This window comes from Neolamprologus brichardi, chromosome 5 (assembly GCF_056152115.1).
Source record: "Neolamprologus brichardi isolate AB-2024 chromosome 5, ASM5615211v1, whole genome shotgun sequence".
NCBI lineage: Eukaryota > Metazoa > Chordata > Actinopteri > Cichliformes > Cichlidae > Neolamprologus > Neolamprologus brichardi.
The window spans coordinates 33,194,303-33,215,051 of record NC_142108.1 but is presented as its reverse complement, the minus strand read 5'-3'; the positions used below and the strand labels follow the sequence as shown (position 1 = coordinate 33,215,051).

Sequence of the window (20,749 nt, the reverse complement as noted above, 5' to 3'; positions counted from 1 at the left end):
TTGTACAGGGTGGGCCATTTATATGGATACACCGTAATAACATGGGAATGGTTGGTGATATTAAAGTCCTGTTTGTGGCACATTAGTATATGTGAGGGGGCAAACTCCTCAAGATGGGTGGTGACCATGGTGGCCATTTAGAAGTCGGCCATCTTGGATACAACTTTTGTTTTTTCAATAGGAAGAGGGCCATGTGACATATCAAACTTATTGTTAATGTCACAAGAAAAACAATGGTGTGCTTGGTTTCAACGTAACTTTATTCTTTCATGAGTTATTTACAAGTTTCTGACCACTTATAAAATGTGTTCAATGTGCTGTCCATTGTGTTGGATTGTCAATGCAACCCTCTTCTCCCACTCTTCACACACTGATAGCAACACCGCAGGAGAAATGCCAGCACAGGCATCCAGTATCCGTAGTTTCAGGTGCTTCACATCTCGTATCTTCACACCATAGACAATTGCCTTCAGATGACCCCAAAGATAAAAGTCTAAGGGGGTCAGATCGGGAGACCTTGGGGGCCATTCAACTGGCCCACGACGACCAATCCACTTTCCAGGAAACTGTTCATCTAGGAATGCTCGGACCTGGCACCCATAATGTGGTGGTGCACCATCTTGCTGGAAAAACTCAGGGAACGTGCCAGCTTCAGTGCGTAAAGAGGGAATCACATCATCATGTAGCAATTTCAACTATCCAGTGGCCTTGAGGTTTCCATTGATGAAGAATGGACCCACTATCGTTGTACCCCATATACCACACCAAACCATCACTTTTGTTGTTCCAACAGTCTTGGAGGGATCCATCCAATGTGGGTTAGTGTCAGACCAATAGAGGTGGTTTTGTTTGTTAACTTCACCATTCACATAAAAGTTTGCCTCATCCCTGAACAAAATCTTCTGCGTGAACTGAGGGTCCTGTTCCAATTTTTGTTTTGCCCATTCTGCAAATTCTGTGGCTGATCTGGGTCATCCTCGTTGAGATGCTGCAGTAGCTGGAGTTTGTAAGGGTGCCATTTGTGAGTAGCTAATATCCACCGAAGGGATGTTCGACTAATGCCACTCTCCAGTGACATGCGGCGAGTGCTACGCTGTGGGCTCTTGCAGAATAAAGCTAGGACAGCCACTGATGTTTCTTCATTAGTGACAGTTTTCTTGCGTCCACATTTTGGCAAATCTAACACTGAACCAGTTTCACGAAACATAGCAAGCAGTTTGCTAACTGTAGCATGGGAGATGGGTGATCTTGTAGGGTGTCTTGCACTGAAATCTGCTGCAATGACCCGGTTACTGCGTTCACCAGATATCAACACATTCGATTTCGATCCGCTCCTCACATGTTAACCTCTTCGACATGTCAATGGCTGTGAACAAAGAGAAACTTGTAAATAACTCATGAAAGAATAAAGTTACGTTGAAACCAAGCACACCATTGTTTTTCTTGTGACATCACCAATAAGTTTGATGTGTCACATGACCCTCTTCCTATTGAAAAAACAAAAGTTGTATCCAAGATGGCCGACTTCTAAATGGCCACCATGGTCACCACCCATCTTGAGGAGTTTGCCCCCTCACATATACTAATGTGCCACAAACAGGACTTTAATATCACCAACCATTCCCATTTTATTACAATGTATCCATATAAATGGCCCACCCTGTATTTCCTAATACAGTATATAATTGTAATATGTAATTGTAATAATGATATAATAATATAGCTTCATAATTATAACAGGACATCAGACTACTTATTCGTACTGCTTAAAAATAGAAATAAAAAACCTGAAGTTGTGCGTTATTTAAACATGTTGCCTGCCTGCAGCACTAAAGAAGTCCGGAGAGACGTCTGTCTCACCCTAGCAGCACCTGTCCCGCTCGTCCTCTTCAGTTCGCCTCAACATAAGCTCATCATATTCTGTGATATGATTTACTCTGAGGTGTTTTACACCTCACTATCTTGCCACATGTATGCAAACCGCGTCTTGGCTGTTTTTGGAGGTAAAATACGTCCACACATGACTCCGTTTATGCTCAGCCATTGTTGTGAATGCGCACGGCAGGGGCTGCAACACATTTATACAGCCGTATTTCGCATATGACTATGAAAGGCGTAAGAGAAAGTAATTCCTTCCAATTTAGAGATCCAAACGATATAGTTTCTTTCCACTGTGTTTCTGTTAATGAAAAACTACAAGTTTACCCCAAAGTCCTAAAATATCGATATTTTAATATGAGACTCGATTCTACAACATAAGTTTCTGGTATCGGAAGAATCTGTATTTCAATATCGAACCGCACATCACTAGTCCATACAATGGGTGTTATTAGCAGACATCAGTCCCATAGATATGGGCCATCTCCACCTGCTAGATTGTTCAGAAGGTTGTTATCATCCATCCAGATGGAGGATCACTAACAGGAGCGTGGAAAGACTCCAGAATCCACTCTGGCTGGAATCCGGTGGATACAGCAGTGTTTACAGGTGAGGCCATTTAAATGGACAGCATTTATAGAATGACTATTAAAAGTCAGCGTGTCAGGCTCAGGAGAGACTCGGAGGCAGACCGTCACGTAAGTTCACAAATTTATTACACACAGACACCAGGTGCGGATATATACAAGTGAGGGGCCACAGGAAGAGGGTCTCCGGGAAACACAGGCACGGGAAGGGGACGGCTATGTACACAATCCTTCACTGAAGCTCAGGTAGCTCGGACTCCGGCTTTTGGCTCACCAAACGGCGGTCCTCAGGCTGGCGAGAATCTGGCACAGGGAGGAAGAACAGGTAAGCAGCGGCACGAAAGAAACTCGGGTAAAAGCTCGGACTAGAAATGACACTGACGAGTGTTACACAATAATCCAGCGAGGAAGCACTCTCAGCAGCTGCCTTAAGAAGTGGATGAGATGAGACGATTGTTTGCAGGTGTCCGAGCCAGGGGCTGGAGCCGTCATGACTCCGCCCCGGTAGAGCGCAGTGCGCGGGAGGGGAGAGAGAGATGCAGCACAACAAAAACAACTGTAGCCATACAGAGTCAGCTGAGAAGGCACAGGGTCATGACACAGCGAGTGTCAGTAATGTTAATGTGGTTATGTTAGTAATACACCGAGTGCTAACATAACAGCTTTAAGATGCATTTGTAGATATTATTACGTGTTTTACCGTCTTTATGGTGCTAGCTTAAAGTTACCGTGTAGACGTTAGCTTATATTGTAGTAAAGCTGTTACTGTTTAAACGATGTTAGCACAGAAATATTAGCTTCTGTCATGACTGATGAAGTTACTAGTTAATAAAGTTTCCAGTAAAGTGATTAATCGCAGCCACAGATTGACGGTAAATATCCCGTTTTTCTTTAGTGCATCTGTAATAAATATGTGCAAGTTTCAGTGCTTCGTTTAAACTGTATGATACTTATACTGACCCAGGGTCAGTGTAAAATATAATCCTGAAAAAAAGTCTGGCTCCTTTAATCCTGCATGACAAACCTCAGGATGCAGGTTATCAAGGGCGTAGATTTGGTTTTGGCATTGGTGGGCACAGATGATTCAACCACTGAACCCTGTTTCTTTTTTTTCCTTTTGTCTTTGCTTCTTGATAAAAAAAAAAGGAGAAATATACTTGCCTACATATGCAGTTCTGCATGCTTTTAAACCATTTAAAATTACAGTTTATAGTTTTATATGTGAATTATATAATGTTAAATGACTATTAAACAAATGACTGACTAAGTATTTTAGGCTTTAGTTTACTTCAGCCATATTCCATATAAATCAGGTATCATACAAACATAAAAACAGCTTCAAATACAGTCATGACAATAAAAGAATATGACTTTAAGGACTTAACAACATTAGTTCAGTTATAGTACACCAACATCTCTGACACATTAGCACTAAGGGAACACTGAATGACCTGGTGGTTTTTGTCCATAAAACTACTCATCTAAGATTAACACAAAAGATCTCTCAGCAAAATTATGCAACATTTTAGGCACTATTGCCCCGATCAGATCAGTGAGCTGGGATTTTTTATTCTAAACATGAACTACTGTTACAGCAACAGACATGGACTACATGTCCCACACAACAACTCAACGTCCACTATGTGAAGGAGCCAAACACATGCCTGCTCCTCTCGTTAACTGAGATAAACTGCTGGCGTATTGGTTTTACATCTATACTGTCCAGTGTCTCCTGGTGGACACACAGCAGCATTGTTTAATCTCATTTGAGTCATTGTTGACGTTACCCATCTTTTTAGTCTTCTGAGAGTACTGAAGCTTCTTTCAGCCTCAGTACATGCATTTTATCCTCAGATTAAAATTATTACTCTGTGCTTGCTTTGCCTCACCTTTGGCCCTGGCTCCTCCCCTCTGACTGCACTAGGACATATTGCCACCTGATAAAATAACACATGGATTCGTGCCATATAAAAAGTGAGACGTGTCAATTCAGATTCTTTGTCAAATATACACTAATGAATCAATTTACATCAGCAGCCTAACAGTTGTCATGATAATAAATACTATTTAATCTATAACACCAAATCATCAGTTACCTGTGACCTCGCCTCTTCACCTCTGTCTGAGCTACAACATGGCAGAGCTGCCTCTGTCACCTGATGAATAACAGTGAGACATTCCACATACATGCAGTCACACATGTGCTTCAAATACAGTCATGAACCAACAAGTCATCATCCAATTTCACCTGTGATCTTGTGTCACCATTACTCTCTATCACCTGAGAAATAGGACTTACATGACAATAAGAATAAAATGTGGAGCTGCTTCAGTGTTTCTGTCAGTTTGTGCAGATCTTGACTCATCAGTAATGTTTGTAGGCTGAGTGCATTTTAAAACAATTTGTGCAAACTGCACTACAAGGTGGAATATTTGCACAATCATGACTACCTCATGATATTTTGTCTCATAAATTAACCCTATGAATATGTCAGTGCCATTAGGAAGAAATTATTATTCAATTCAATTCAATTCAATTCAATTTTATTTATATAGCGCCAAATCACAACAAATGTCGCCTCGAGGCGCTTCATAGATACAGAGAAAAGCCCAACAATCATATGACCCCCTATGAGCAAGCACTTTGGCGACAGTGGGAAGGAAAAACTCCCTTTTAACAGGAAGAAACCTCCGGCAGAACCAGGCTCAGGGAGGGGCGGCCATCTGCTGCGACCGGTTGGGGTGAGAGAAGGAAGACAGGATAAAAGACATGCTGTGGAAGAGAGACAGAGATTAATAACAGATATGATTCAATACAGAGAGGTCTATTAACACATAGTGAGTGAGAAAGGTGACTGGAAAGGAAAAACTCAATGCATCATGGGAATCCCCCGGCAGCCTACATCTATTGCAGCATAACTAAGGGAGGATTCAGGGTCACCTGGTCCAGCCCTAACTATATGCTTTAGCAAAAAGGAAAGTTTTAAGCCTAATCTTAAAAGTAGAGATAGTGTCTGTCTCCCGAATCCAAACTGGAAGCTGGTTCCACAGAAGAGGGGCCTGAAAACTGAAGGCTCTCCCTCCCATTCTACTTTTAAATACTCTAGGAACAACAAGTAGGCCTGCAGAGTGGGAGCGAAGTGCTCTAATAGGGTGATATGGTACTACAAGGTCATTAAGATAAGATGGGGCCTGATTATTTAAGACCTTGTATGTGAGGAGCAGGATTTTGAATTCAATTCTGGATTTAACAGGAAGCCAATGAAGGGAAGCCAAAACAGGAGAAATATGCTCTCTCTTTCTAGTCCCTGTCAGTACTCTTGCTGCAGCATTTTGGATTAACTGAAGGCTTTTCAGTGAGTTTTTTGGACATCCTGATAATAATGAATTGCAGTAGTCCAGCCTGGAAGTAATAAATGCATGAACTAGTTTTTCAGCGTCACTCTGAGACAGGATATTTCTAATTTTAGAGATGTTGCGCAAATGGAAGAACGCAGTCTTACATATTTGTTTAATATGTGCGTTGAAGGACATATCCTGGTCAAAAATGACTCCAAGGTTCCTCACAGTGTTACTGGAGGCCAAGGTAATGCCATCCAGAGTAAGAATCTGGTTAGATACCATATTTCTAAGCTTTTCAGCGCCGAGTACAATGACCTCAGTTTTATCTGAGTTAAGAAGCAGAAAGTTAGTGGCCATCCAAGTCTTTATGTCTTTAAGACATTCCTGCAGTTTAACTAATTGGTGTGTGTTATCTGGCTTTATGGACAGATAGAGCTGGGTGTCATCTGCATAGCAGTGAAAATGTATGCTATGTCTTCTAATGATGCTGCCTAGGGGAAGCATGTATAATGTAAACAGAATTGGTCCTAGCACTGAACCCTGTGGAACTCCATAATTAACCTCAGTGTGTGAAGAGGACTCTCCATTTACATGCACAAATTGGAGTCTATTAGATAGATATGATACAAACCACTGCAGTGCAATACCTGTAATACCTACAGCATGTTCTAATCGCTCTAACAGGATATTATGGTCAACAGTATCGAATGCTGCACTAAGGTCAAGAAGGACAAGCACAGAGATGAGTCCACTGTCAGAGGCCATAAGAAGATCATTTGTAACCTTCACTAAAGCTGTTTCTGTGCTGTGATGAACTCTGAAACCTGACTGAAACTCTTCAAATAAACCATTCCTCTGCAGATGATCTGTTAGCTGTTTGACAACTACTCTTTCAAGGATTTTTGATATGAAAGGAAGGTTGGAGATTGGCCTATAATTAGCTAAGACTGCTGGGTCTAGAGATGGCTTTTTGAGTAAAGGTTTAACTGCAGCCACCTTGAAGGCCTGTGGTACATAGCCGATTATTAGAGATAGGTTGATCATATATAAGATCGAAGAATTAATCAATGGCAGGACTTCTTTGAGCAGTTTTGTAGGAATGGGGTCTAAAAGACACTTTGATGGTTTGGAGGAAGTAATTATTGAAGTTAACTCAGAAAGATCGATTGGAGAAAAAGAGTCTAACTTAACATCAATGGAACTAAGAGTAGCTGTAGATAATATTACATCTGTGGGATGATTATTGGTAATTTTGTCTCTAATGATAAAAATTTTATTTGTGAAGAAGTTCATGAAGTCATCACTAGTTAACGTTAAAGGGATGGTTGGCTCAAAAGAGCTCTGACTTTTTGTCAGCCTGGCTACAGTGCTGAAGAGAAACCTGGGGTTGTTCTTATTTTCTTCAATCAGTGATGAGTAGTAAGCTGTTCTGGCTTTGCGGAGGGCTTTCTTATAAAGCAACAAACTATTTCTCCAGGCTAAATGATGATCCTCTAAATTTGTGACACGCCATTTCCTCTCCAGATTACGAGTCATCTGCTTTAGGGTACGTGTTTGACAATTATACCACGGGGTCAGGTACTTCTGATGAGAGACCTTAGTTTTCACCGGAGCTACAGTATCCAGAGTCGTACGTAGTGAGGAGGTGAAATTATTAACAAGATAATCGACCTCTGTTGGGGTAGCGTTCAGATAGCTGCTCTGCTCTGTGTTGGTACAGGGCATTGACGATGATAACAGTGGCTGGATTATATTCTTAAACTTAGTTACAGCGCTTTCAGAAATACATCTACTTTGATAAAGTCCACTCTCCACTGCTGCGTAATCAATTATTGTAAATGTAAATGTTATCAAGAAATGATCAGACAGGAGAGGGTTTTCAGGAAACACTGTTAAATGTTCAGTTTCTATGCCATATGTTAAAACAAGATCTAGAGTGTGATTAAAGTGGTGGGTGGGTTCTTTTACATTTTGAGAGAAACCAATTGAGTCTAACAACAGATTAAATGCCATGTTGAGGCTGTCATTTTTAGCATCAACATGGATGTTAAAATCACCCACAATAATTATTTTATCTGAGCTCAGAACTAAATTAGATATAAAGTCTGAGAAATCAGACAGAAACTCTGTGTAAGGCCCAGGTGGACGATAGATGATAACAAGTAAGACTGGTTTCTGAGTTTCACAGCTGGGGTGGACAAAGTTAAGCATCAGGCTTTCAAATGAATTAAAAGTCTGTCTTGGTCTTTCATTAATTAATAGACTGGTGTGAAAAATTGCTGCCAAACCGCCCCCTCGACCTGTGCTTCGAGATTTCTGGTAGTTAGAATGACTCGGGGGTGTTGATTCATTTAAACTAACATAATCATCCTGCTGCAACCAGGTTTCTGTAAGGCAGAGTAAATCAATTTGTTGATCAATTATTAAGTCATGTACTAACAGAGACTTGGAGGAGAGAGACCTAATATTTAATAATCCACATTTCACTGTTTTACTCTTTGGTTCAGATGTGGATACTGTATTGTTCTTTCTTTGTAAATGTTTAAGTTGTTTGTTGCTGGTTTTTAGTTTGTTTTTTGTTTTTTTGGAAGCAGACACAGTCTCTATGGAGATGGGTTTTTGGGGGGGTAGCAGGAGGAGAGAAGCTGCAGAGAGGCGTGTAAGACTGCAACTCTGCTTCCTGGTCCCAACTCTGGATAGTCATGTTTTGAGGGGTTTAATAAATTTGTCGATATTTCTAGAAATGAGAGCTGCTCCATCCAAAGTGGGATGGATGCCATCTCTCCTAACAAGACCAGGTTTCCTCCAGAAGGTTTGCCAATTATCTATGAAGCCCACATCATTTCTGGGACACCACTCAGACAGCCAGCAATTTAAGGAGAACATGCGGCTAAACATGTCACTCCTGGTCTGATTGGGGAGGGGACCAGAGAAAACTACAGAGTCCGACATTGTTTTGGCAAAGTTACACACCGATTCAATATTGATTTTAGTGACCTCCGATTGGCGTAACCGGGTGTCATTACTGCCGACGTGAATTATGATTTTACTGAATTTACGTTTACCCTTAGCCAGCAGTTTTAAATTTCCTTCAATGTCGCCTGCTCTGGCCCCTGGAAGACAATTGACTATGGTTGCCGGTGTGTCACCAACATTTTAACGTTAGACATATAATTCTAACAGCCTCTGTAAACTAATATCCTGGCTTGCTCGAGGCTGCTGTTTTCTCTGACAGTTTCAATCAAAATTAGAAATGCTGCTCTGAGACTGAGAGAACTAATAGTGCTGCCTGTTGTGCAGTTAGTTTCCGAAATACTTTTTTATATCCAGGTTCTTCCTTTGTGCTGCCGTCCTCCTCTCCTCCTTGCAGGCAGTGTTGCCAACTCCTCAGTAAGGAAAATCACTATTGGCTGTCCTAAAAGTCGCTAGAAGTCGCTAAATGACGTCATCGCCTACTTTGCACAATTGGTCATGTTAATGTAATTGTAACCTATGTAGTTGGAGAGAGAAATAACATCGTGGAAGAGACATGAAGTGAGTAAAAACGTCCTAAATGCATTTAGAGTTTATTTAGAACTAGAAATTAAATTTATTTTAGCAATTATTGTTTTTTTTTTTAATGTCACAATTCCAACCCTGCTCCTTTATCCGGGCTTGGACCGGCAAAAGTGACCCGAAATAGGCACTCTGGTGGAGTTACTTTGTGTGTGTGTATAAGTAGTTTTAAACCTCGTGATCCACAAAACAGCATAACAGTAAAAGAAGAACTGACTGCGTTACAGTCAGTGCGGGATCAGCGGCTTCGCTCATGCGCGATTCATTTGCAGTTTGGACGCATAGGTGTGAACGTCTCCTGCCCTGATAGCAGCTGGAGGAGGACTATCCTCCGCCCGTGAGCGCTTTGGGACGGGCGTGGTACCCACGGCAGCACCCGCTGCTTGTTGAGAGTAAAAGCGATACCCGCTTTGATGTCAAAAAGTCATCATAAATAAGTCTCCAATAACACCAGAAAAAGTCGCCAGATTTGTCGCTAGTCGCTTTTTAGAAAAAAGTCGCTAAGGGGGTCTGAAAACTCGCTAAATATAGCGACAAAGTCGCTAAGTTGGCAACACTGCTTGCAGGTCCTGGCAGCGCTAAAACTAAACAGAGCTCCCTGAAAGGCACAGCCAATCACATTGGCCATATTTGTCACATGAGGTAGGACTCCAGTAGAGAACGTAATTTAACTCTTTCTGCACCGCTGGGTGAACGAGACGTTGACAGATCTTTTTTTTTCTTTTTATCGGGTTTGTTTTTCTTTACTCGAAGAGATCAAATTATTGGTGGGGACAATTGAATAATCGCTGGATATTGGTGGGGAAATGTCCCTTCCGTCCATGCCAAATCTACGCCCTTGTCACAGACGTTATTTCAACAAACTGAATGAAGCAACGGCAGACTGATCGACTGCGGTCTACAGCGGGGAAGGGGCGGGCCCTCGTCGGACGGGGAAAGAGGCGGGCCGTCGTCGGTCGGAGGCTTATACGCCGGTCGGAGGCTTATACGCCGGTCGGAGACTTATACGCCGGTTGGAGGCTTTTTCGCCGGTTATAAAGCCCGTTCAGCTCGCTCTCTGTAACTCTCCTCTCGTCTTTGCTCGGAGCAGCTCCCCGCTCTCGGCCGATCCGTCTGCCGTTGCTTTTTTCAGTTTGCTGAAATGAAGTCTGTGAGGATTTTGTGCCTCTGTCTCCTGACTGTATCTGCAGTTATAGGAAATGAAAAGTGTAAGAAAACTAATGACAGTAAATATCGAAAGGTACAGCTCTGAGCGAAAATATTCTAAATTTCTGCAGAAATGAGGAATGCAGGAATTGGATCCTTTTATCGCTCACTTTAAGTACATCTGTGTGATCTTACAGTACTTGGAGTAAAAGTACTTAAAGAAAACTTCTGTCTGTAGTTTCTGGAGCTCATTTGAAATATTCTGTTGCTCTCTGGTTCAGTCAGCAGCGTTTAGTTTAGACTGATAAACACGGATCAGTAGAATACAATAGAATAAGGATGGAGTTCAGTTCAGTGATAGTTGTTGGACAGAAGCTGCTCCAGCAGCAGGTGAACCTTCTTCAGGTTTCTGAGGAAATAAAGTCTCTGCTGCGGTTTTTTTTTTTTTTTTTTTTTTTTTTAACAATAGCAGCAGCTTCTCTGATCATTGAAGCTCCTCGTTGATGGAAACCCCCCAAAATTTAAAGCAAAGCACTCTCTACCTCCTCACCCCCTACACCCCTCTATGTCGCCTCAAATCTATTTTTTTATTGATTATCAGTAACACTAAAATACTGCTGTGACTAACAAAGTGGGGTTTCTGTTTCTAACAGGGTGTTAAAGCAGTGCAGAGAAGCTGTAATGACTGTAACGTCTCCAGGAAGACATCAGTATTATTGATAAGATTAATAATGGTACACATAAATGTTAATGTGAGGAAAAATGTTATTTCACAGTAAGTTGTTTTATACATTTACATGAAACATAGTATGATAGATGGGCAGAACTTTGTAATTTGAATTTAACTTATTTAAATTCAGTTTGTGATGGCACAAAGTTCTGCCCATAGCACAGCTTCTATTTAGAAATATTAAACCAATGAGGACATGCCTTAAACCTGTATTCTATCAGAAGCAACCAGATGGCAAAGTTTATCCAAAAAGGTTGATTCTGATCACCTGTTCACGCGCTTTCAGTTCAGTTCTCCCACTGAAAACGCTGCTTACAGATAAACAGAATCCACCTTTTGAGATCTACTTACCTGGATGACTGAACATGCATCAAGACAATAGAGCTGATCCTATCACAGTAGATTGTATGTTGGACCTATCAGTGACCTGAGCTACGGATAAGTGAAGTAAAATGTCTGAAGTTAAACATCAAACTATGAACTGCATATTTCAACATACTGAATCAAACATGCTTCATTCTTCAGGTCCAGGAGTCACAGTCTCAGAAGAAAGTGCTGTGATCTTACCCTGCTCCCTCAGCACCAATCAGAACCTTGAACAGAAGCTCTTTGATTGGAGGAAAAAAGCACCAACTAAACAGGAGGTGTTCATGTACGATGGAGGCCTTCATTACAATAATGGACGTCGAGGTCAAGACGAGCACTTCAGAGGACGGGTCTCACATTTTCCCCAAGAGCTGCAGTTTGGTAATGCCTCAATCGTCATCAGAAACACCACGGTGGCTGACAGTGGAGTCTACACCTGTGATTTTCCACATCTGCAGCCAGAACAAAGGTTCTGCATTAAACTTGTTGTTGGTGAGTAGAAAGCATCCTGAAAATAAACCCTTTAATAACAGCTGGAAGCTGTCACCTCATCAGTTTGTTACCTGAACCAAGAGATGTTCACAAAGGTGATGCAGAAACATCAGCTCCATCATGAGTTCATGATGCTGTGTGAAAAAACACATGTTTAATTTTTGCCTTTCAGAACTCACCTTGAAAGATCGATCAGGAGAAATCCCAGGTGAGTGATGATGTCACTGATGTGTGCATCTGTAACCTGTTATAAAGTTACGTTGAAACCAAGCACACCATTGTTGTTCTTGTGACATTACCAATAAGTTTGACGTGTCACATGGCCCTCTTCCTATTGGAAAAACAAAAGTTGTATCCAAGAATGCCGACTTCTAAATGGCCACCATGGTCACCACCCATCTTGAGGAGTTTGCCCCCTCACATATACTAATGTGCCACAAACAGGACTTTAATATCACCAACCATTCCCATGTTATTACGCTGTATCCATATAAATGGCCCACCCTGTAGATCAGAGTCGGTGCTGAGCCTGACTCTGATGTCACTGAGCTCTACATGTGCAGTTTGTAGAGGCTGCTGTGTGGACTGGGATCAAACCTGTGCTGGTGTCCAAATGTGTGAGTAATGGTACGTTCCCTCTGGGGCACAGAGTCGTAGCACACAGAGCGCAGATGTAGAAATCAGTGATGTTCTCAGTCAAGCCTTCAGATTTCTCTGATCAGTCTGTAAGGTCACACTCTGGGTCACAGTCTAACAAATCAGTCTGTCTGAAAGCTCAATAATGATGACATCATTGTTACTTCTGTGAAGCTGGACTCAGGACGTTTCCTGTTTGTGTTGATAAATGAAAGTCCTCCCAAACTGCTGTAACATGTAGTAAAGGTTGTTATTTCTCTGCTCTCACACACGATGTGTTGACATCTCCATCAGGAAAGAGAAGGACATGAGAGCATGACATCACATTTGCGCCGTAACCGCAGCTTCATGCTGTGTTCACAGGTGCAGCTCCGAAGCCGTTTGTTGGGATCCTGAACATCAGCGAGGACGAGGCGCTGCTGAAGTGTGAGGTCAGAGGTGCTTCTCCAAAGCCTAAAGTAGAGTGGAGGGACAGCGATGGGAACATCCTTCCTGCTGAGGAGCCACAGGTGTCACACACAGGAGAGCGCTATGACATCACCCTCCTCACCACGGTGACCAGGACGAACAGCAGCCTCTTCCACTGTGTAGCCACGCAGGAGGAGATGGGCCACGTGACCCGTGATCAGATCGACGTGCGTTACTGTGGTAAGATCTTATTGTGTCGTTGTTTAGACTGTGTTTAATGTTTGTGTGTATCCAGTGTGCTGTGTGTGGCGTCCTGCTTCAGTCCTGCATGAACTTTCATGTGTTTCAGAGAAAACGTCTGAGGTGAAGTCCTGCTGTGGAGTCGCTGTGTTCATAGGTTTGTGGTTTTCTGGAGTTGTGACTGTCGCTGCAGCTCTGGCTCCATTTGTAGCTGCAAAGTGCATCAGAAAACACAAGAAAGGTGAGTTAGAATAATGCATTTATTATTTATGATTTATTTCATATACCTGTAAGGTTAGACAGCCATACAACAGATGATTTGATCAGTGTCGAGTTCACATTCCTGACATTTTATGTTTGAATCTTTTGCTTTAAACAGGAAAATAAAAACTCATAATTATTAATAATGAATAATCCTGGTGTACACACTAAGTCAGAGTGTGCACAGCAGGATTATTCTGATAGTTTCAGGCACATTCATGTCAACATGGAGCTGTTCATCTTCACATAATGCCACCAAACTTTATCAGTTAATATTCAAGGTTCTGAGCATTAAATTATCATTTTAGTCTGACTACATGTTTTTACACCACAGTTACCACAAACTGCTGCTTTTCTCCATCTGTGAGTAAAGCAGAGACATGATGTTATAATCTCATCCTTCATGTTCTCACTTTTTCTGCTTTTGCAGCTTCTCTGAGAAACCAGAGAGACGATCCTTCTAAGGAAGCTTGTAACGGTGACACTGAGCTGACACTTCACTCACAAACCGTTTAGCATCACAGCTGTAGTGTGTTTGTATGGCGGGGGGGAGGGGTCACCATTACTTTTTTAATATTTTGTTTTTTTATCCCTTTTATTATTATTTTTTTAATCCGTCTCGTTGTGTTTCCATGTTTCACACTGCAGTCTGTGATGAGTCAAGGAGATCATATTGATTATATCAACTGTAAGTGTTTCACTCCAAAACCTACTGCAGGTGCTGGTGATCCTGCACAAACTGGTTCTACTTTTGTAGATGTCAGATGGTTGTAAACATCAGTGCAGCAGAGATTCTTCATTCAGGGAAACTGACTGTACGTCAGTGTGAAAGCTTTTAGAAGTTCGAGACAAAATCCAATAAAAAGCTGCTTTGACTTCTTCAAATATCACTCAGCTTCACGTCGTTGTCAGAACAAACCAAAGTTTCCTGCAAACCTTTGACTGTATTTAAACTTGATGAGATTGACTTTTTCTTTTGTCTTCCTGTCGAGTCGACTTGTTGGAGGAACGTCTGTCTGTATTGGAGGTGTTCACATCTGTTTGTTAATTTCTCAGGTTGAAAATCTGTTTTTATTCAGAGTCATCAGCAGCTGTGCCTTTCACAGTGATGAAGTTTGTGCTGTTAAAACTGATATTGATGTATTTAAGAATCAAGCTGCTTTCAAAATAATGGATATTTGTGTATTTTATGGTTTTATAAAGCATTTTGACACCGATTTTATAAAATTTGCATCACATTTTTTAAAATATTCTAAATAAACACTTTTAACTTTAAACTCTGGCATCTTTTTCTGGCTCAGCACCGGGAAGCTTTATTATCACCGTCCATAAATATAGAAATCATTTTACATTCGTAAATTAATTTCAAATAAGAAAATAAAGATTTTAAATGTCTTTTTTTTAATCTTGTTTAATAAAGAAGTGGAAAGTAGTCGTGTCATATGGAAAGACCATGTGATACAACTACAGCACACAGTTAGGTCCAAACGTTCTGGGACTACTTTTTTGGTAACCTTGCCTCTATTGTTGGACCTGTCAGCAGCTTTTGTCACGGTCGACCACGACATCCTGTTATCACGGCTAGAATTTCATGCTGGCCTAAAAGGATCTGCCCTCCAGTGGTTTCAGTCCTATTTGTCAGGAAGGTCTTTTCACATCAATATGGGCCCCCATAACTCCAAAATAGCCCCTCTTAAACACGGTGTACCTCAAGGCTCTATTTTGGGTCCTGCCCTGTTCAATACACTTTTTCAATTTCTGTGAAAATTCCTGTCCCCCTTTGAAGGGAAAGTCTATCTCTATTACGACCGGGCGACCGTGGCTTAGGGGGTTGGGATGCGCATCTGTAACTGGAAGGTCGCTGGTTCGATCCCAGTGTTGGCCAGATGGCGCGATATGGCAGCCTCGCTTCTGTCAGTCTGCCCCAGGGTAGCTGTGGCTACAACCGTAGCTGCCTCCACTAGTGAGTGAATGAATAGTGGCATTGAAAAGCGCTGTATAAATCCAATCCATTATTATTATTATTATACTTATTCTTATTGATAAACTGATGGCAGCCTTGCAGTGTTGCAGGCTCAAATAGACGAGCTTGTCGTCATCATCAGAGTGCAAACACAACCAAAGTATGTCACAGTTTCTTTGTATGATACTTTTACAGTTTGGTGCGTGTACGGCTACTTTGAACAGAATAAAATCCAGATTTGTTTTAGCCGGATGTGATGCATGTTCTAGCAAACAAATTGAAGAGTCTGGATTCTAATCTAAATATACACATTATGTGAAGGTGCCTTTTTTATTATTATTTACAGATAACAACAAGAGGCAACACAGAATTCCTAAAGTCATCTTAGGCTACGTCCACACGTACACGGGTATTTTTGAAAACTGAGTTTTCATTTTTGTTTTTAAAAAAAATCCCGTCCACACGTAAACGCAAAATTGAAGGAAAAATGTAAGTGCAAGAGACCGAGTACGCAGCATGTGTCGTACCTGACTGTTGATCCAGGGTCTGGTTGGGGAAAGACTGCAGCAGTGCAGGAGTTGGGAATTCCCACAGAAGAGTTGTTTGCATCAAAGTGCTTGCCAGGCGGTGCAGCCATAACTGAACTTGTCGTTTACGTGTCACAGATAACTATGATCACAATACAGTAACTCCATCTTCTCCGCACAACAATATCTCACAATGTCCACAAGGGGTCCATGTAGACCATAGATAAGCTTTTTAACACGTGTCGTACAAGTTGCTCATATTAAGGCACAAATACGGTAAAAGTAGCAGCAGTTAAACTAAAGAGTCGAACAGTCCTTTAACTAATACAACTGGATGTTATTATTGTGGGGATTATGGCCGCTGCTATTAGTGCTAAATATCTTAGCAACATAGTATCAAAGTACTGAGACATATAATCTTAACATGCACGAACAATTAGAACCAGAATCATTACAATTAACCTGACAAATAACAACTCAATCACACCATGAACTGAAATATGTGAAGTCCAGAAACGACTGACTGGATATATGATTATAAAAACAGCTGTAGTACACACATACTTTCTGCTGAGAAGACACTAATTATGTGTTTTGGACCTCTGACATTTAACAAGAGGATTTTTGTCTGATTCTTAATTATATCTGGATTAATTTGAGTTGCTCCAGTTTCTGAAACGTGTTGATGTTTATTCAAGACTCTCCCTCTTTTGCACAGTCGAGGCGCGTGCCAGGATACATTTCACTGCGTGTTGTACTTGTATGACTATGCATGCAACAAATAAAGAATTTTGAGTCTTGAATCTTGAGTGAATCTTTGAGTCGTGGCCTGCCAAAATTGAATTGAATTGTTATACCTTTATTAGTCCCACAAGGGGAAATTTCATAAGGCTGCCGACCTATTGCACGCAATGGCGGCGCCATCTTACCCTCCGACCATACATACATTACACAAAACATCACATGGGGAAGACAGCTGCACTGGTGCAATGGTGCTGCACTCCCACAATGCATTGCGGCGTTACGTCAACTCCAAAGCCCTATAACGACTCTAAATCCCAGTAATGATTGACGGGTTCCTGATTTTGGCATAATAACTAGTTACCGTGCTCGTTACCACAATAATAGCGTAGTTACTTAACAACACGTTAATCCCAACACTGTAAATGAATCAGTGAAAACAAAACAAGGAAAATCATCTGAGTGTGAAGTTTGGGCTGAGTGTATGAGACTGCGTCTGAGCTGCAGACACACAAAGAGAACAATTTATTTAATACTCAGATTTAATTTATTTATTTATTTATTTTTACATTTTTGATCATCATTATTTTTTCTTTGATCAGTCGGTGAAAAACACAGAAATTCCTTTGTCTGAACTGTTTGTAGTTACATTTTTTGACTTTTGGGAGTTAAAAAAGAAGTGTTATACCTCAGAGATAAACGTACCTTTACACACACACGGTTACAATTTAGGCTTGAAAGATTCACGGTCAGTCATACTTAAGTAAATATTCCAAAAATGGTCAGGTGTAAGGACAGAAAATGTCTTCTTTTAAAGACTTTAGAAAGAAGAATACAAGTCATAGACATACACATATAAGTCAAGACTTGCTCAGCAAAAGTACAACTTCCTCATTAGGAAGGATGTTTCCATCACTGTCCTGCTACTCTACAGCAGCAAATAATCATTAAATCAGAAGGAAAGATTTTATTCTGGATTTTATACAAAATTTCAAATCTTGAAATTTTTCGGCACCACCACTGTATGTTTTGCAAGATGATGACTTGATTGAGAAGAGCAGTTGTATCCCTGTGGCCCGTTTGCGAAACTCAGAAGTGTTAGAGGACGTAGAATCTTTTCTGTCGCATCTGTCAGATTCTGCCCGCAAAGAAATCCTTGATCTGATTGAAGCTAATTTGCTGCTTTTCTCTGACCATCCTCAGCAGACGTCTGCGCTCTTTCATGATATCGTTGTGGAAGTTGATAAGCCAATAAAACAACATGCTTATAGAGTAAATACAACCAAGCGGATTTTAATGCAACAGGAAGTTGAATACCTGGTTAAACATGGGTTAGCTGAGCCCAGTAACAGTGCGCTCAAAATTTGGCGCAGCTAGCACCGGTGCACTGCACAACAATTTCAAACATAGAGAAATAAGAGAATGAATAAAAGATGAAGGCCATATTTGTCTTAATTAAATGAAACAGCACAGATATGAAACAGATATGAAACGCAGCATTAATAAGGTAATGACAGTGTGAGAGCACAAACATTAAAGTGCAGAGCAAAGCTGGACTTTACTGTAGCTTAGTGTTCATTTCCCAGTAACAACAGCCATGATCATGTTTCATGTGTCATGAGCATCATGGAAGTCACTGCTTCATGTGACAATAAAAAATCATTCATTTCATCATGAGCCATAATTTTAAAATAAATATAAAACAGCAGCATTTCCTTCACGCTGACTCAATATGAGACAAGAGTGAAAGTAAAGATTTCATTTCACTGACGTATGAATCTGTCGTCCTGAACAGAGAAGAAGTTTCTTCTGAGTGTCTGATGTGGCAGCTCCGTGTCACCGTTACAAGGATCCTTAGAAGGATCATCACTCTGGTTTCTCTAAGAATCTGCAAACAAGAGATCAAAGTAAATATTACACAAAGGCAACTTTTACATCAACACATACACGTGATAAATGGAGCTCCCAAAAAGCTGACAGTTATCAGCATCTCATTTAAAGCCACTGGACTGTGAGTGAAACTCTTTAACTCTAAAGATTTTAATGTTGACAATGAACCCAGTGAGCAGAAGCAGCTGTGAGGCTTATTAATCTGCATCTATAATATGTTCATGACTGCAAGTTTCAATAAAGAAACTCAACAAGTCACACATCACCTGTTAGCAGGAGAAACAACTATCCCTCCTCCTCTGCTCATCCTCCTCAGGGATGCAGGGGGTGGAGTCTATCCCAGCATCCACAGGGCGAGAGGCGGGGCTAACCCAGGACAGATCAGCAGTCTGTCACAGGGCCAACACAGACACAGACAACCACTCACACTCACACCAGTTAACCTCCTGCTTTAAACACATCACGGCACGATGCAAACTTCTCGAATCTGATACTTTTCATTTTGGTCATTAAAACAACAACAAATAAACCAAAAATATGATTTTGCAACAAGAGCTCGAGCTTAACATAAATATTTTTCTTTCTTTGGTCATTTATTCATGTAAAATGGTAAATGGCCTGTATTTGTATAGCACTTTTACTAGTCCCCCCTAGGGACCCCAAAGCTTTACACACCCAGTCACACACTGGTGGAGGCAACTACAGTTGTAGCCACAGCTGCCCTGGGGCAGACTGACAGAAGCGAGGCTGCCATATCGCGCCATCGGCCCTTCTGGCCGAGACACTTCACCAGTAGGCGGCAGGTGAAGCGTCTTGCCCAAGGACACAACGACCGAGACTGTCGGAGCCGGGGCTCGAACCGGCAACCTTCCAATTACAATGCGAACTCCCAACTCTTGAGCCACGATCGCCCATGTGGTTGGTTTGTCTGAAAGAACTAACTGTGGAAACTGTTGAACCAAGTGTGAAATAAACAAATAAATGAAATGAAATATAACTTTTCTTTGTTTCTGTAGCTCATATTTTTCCCAGGTTCACAGATAAAAACATCAACGCACCAAACTGCAGACAATCAACCCTGAACCTGAACACATCAAGTTCCTGCTTTACATTTCAGCACAATCAAACACACAGCAGAACAAACTGATGTGAATATGCTCAGTGAAACCTCCTCAGGGACAAAGAAATTATATTTAAGGCAACATCAACACACACACACACACACACACACACATAGAATAAAGACCCAACAAAAAAAGAAGCTGTGAATAAGAAAATAAAACAAAAATTAATATCCGCGGTACAGTCATGTGGACAGATTACAGAGATGTTGATATAATCCATCATTCAAACGTACCTTCATGGACGATTAGACGGTAAAGTAGAGGAAACACACAAACACAGCTATCAGCACGACCGCAGAGAGAATCCCACAAACAAATGAAACGATGAGCACGATGTCTCCACCGCACGAATCAAACAGCTGGTCTGAAACACACGACACCAGCCTGCTGTTAACACGAGTCGCCATGACATGCACAAAGTGCTGGTTCAGAAATAATAATTTAGTCTGTGATCAACAAAAAGCACATTCATGAAAACAGCATCATTCACAGACTGAAACATGACGAGCGGGAATCAAACCTGGAACAAAGATCTCGTCAGCAGCTCGGTGGCTGAGCTCCTCCTGCGTGGCTACACAGAGGAAGAGGCTGCTGTTTGTCCTGGTCACCGTGGTGAGGAGGGTGATGTCATAGCGCTCTCCTGTGTGTGACAGCTGTGGCTCCTCAGCAGGAAGGATGTTCCCATCGCTGTCCCTCCACTCTACTTTAGGCTTCGGAGAAGCACCTCTGACCTCACACTTCAGCTGCACCCCGGCCTCGCTGATGTTCAGGATCCCAACAAACGGCTTCGGAGCTGCACCTGTGAACACAGCAGCAGGAAACACGAGTCAGAACAAGCAAATCAGCCAAGTAGCTTAAAACTG

The 20,749-nt window shown here is 41.5% G+C and overlaps 2 protein-coding genes across 3 annotated transcripts in view; one reads left to right on the top strand and one right to left on the bottom strand.

Moving 5' to 3' along the window:
• Positions 1-20,749, bottom strand: part of LOC148102864 (immunoglobulin superfamily member 11-like) — a 61,444-nt gene that overhangs the window by 29,419 nt on the left and 11,276 nt on the right. The window lies entirely within an intron of this gene.
• On the top strand, positions 11,653-14,188 carry LOC148102865 (butyrophilin subfamily 3 member A2-like). 2 transcript variants are annotated; one of them, XM_087841108.1, is made up of 5 exons: positions 11,653-12,096; positions 12,269-12,304; positions 13,096-13,380; positions 13,490-13,621; positions 14,072-14,188. In XM_087841108.1, exons 1-5 carry the CDS (start codon positions 11,691-11,693, stop codon positions 14,155-14,157), a joined length of 945 nt encoding a protein of 314 aa, XP_087697234.1. In that variant the 5' UTR covers positions 11,653-11,690; the 3' UTR covers positions 14,158-14,188. The 2 variants fall into 2 exon arrangements, with proteins under 2 accessions (XP_087697234.1, XP_087697235.1); XM_087841109.1 differs by lacking the exon at positions 12,269-12,304.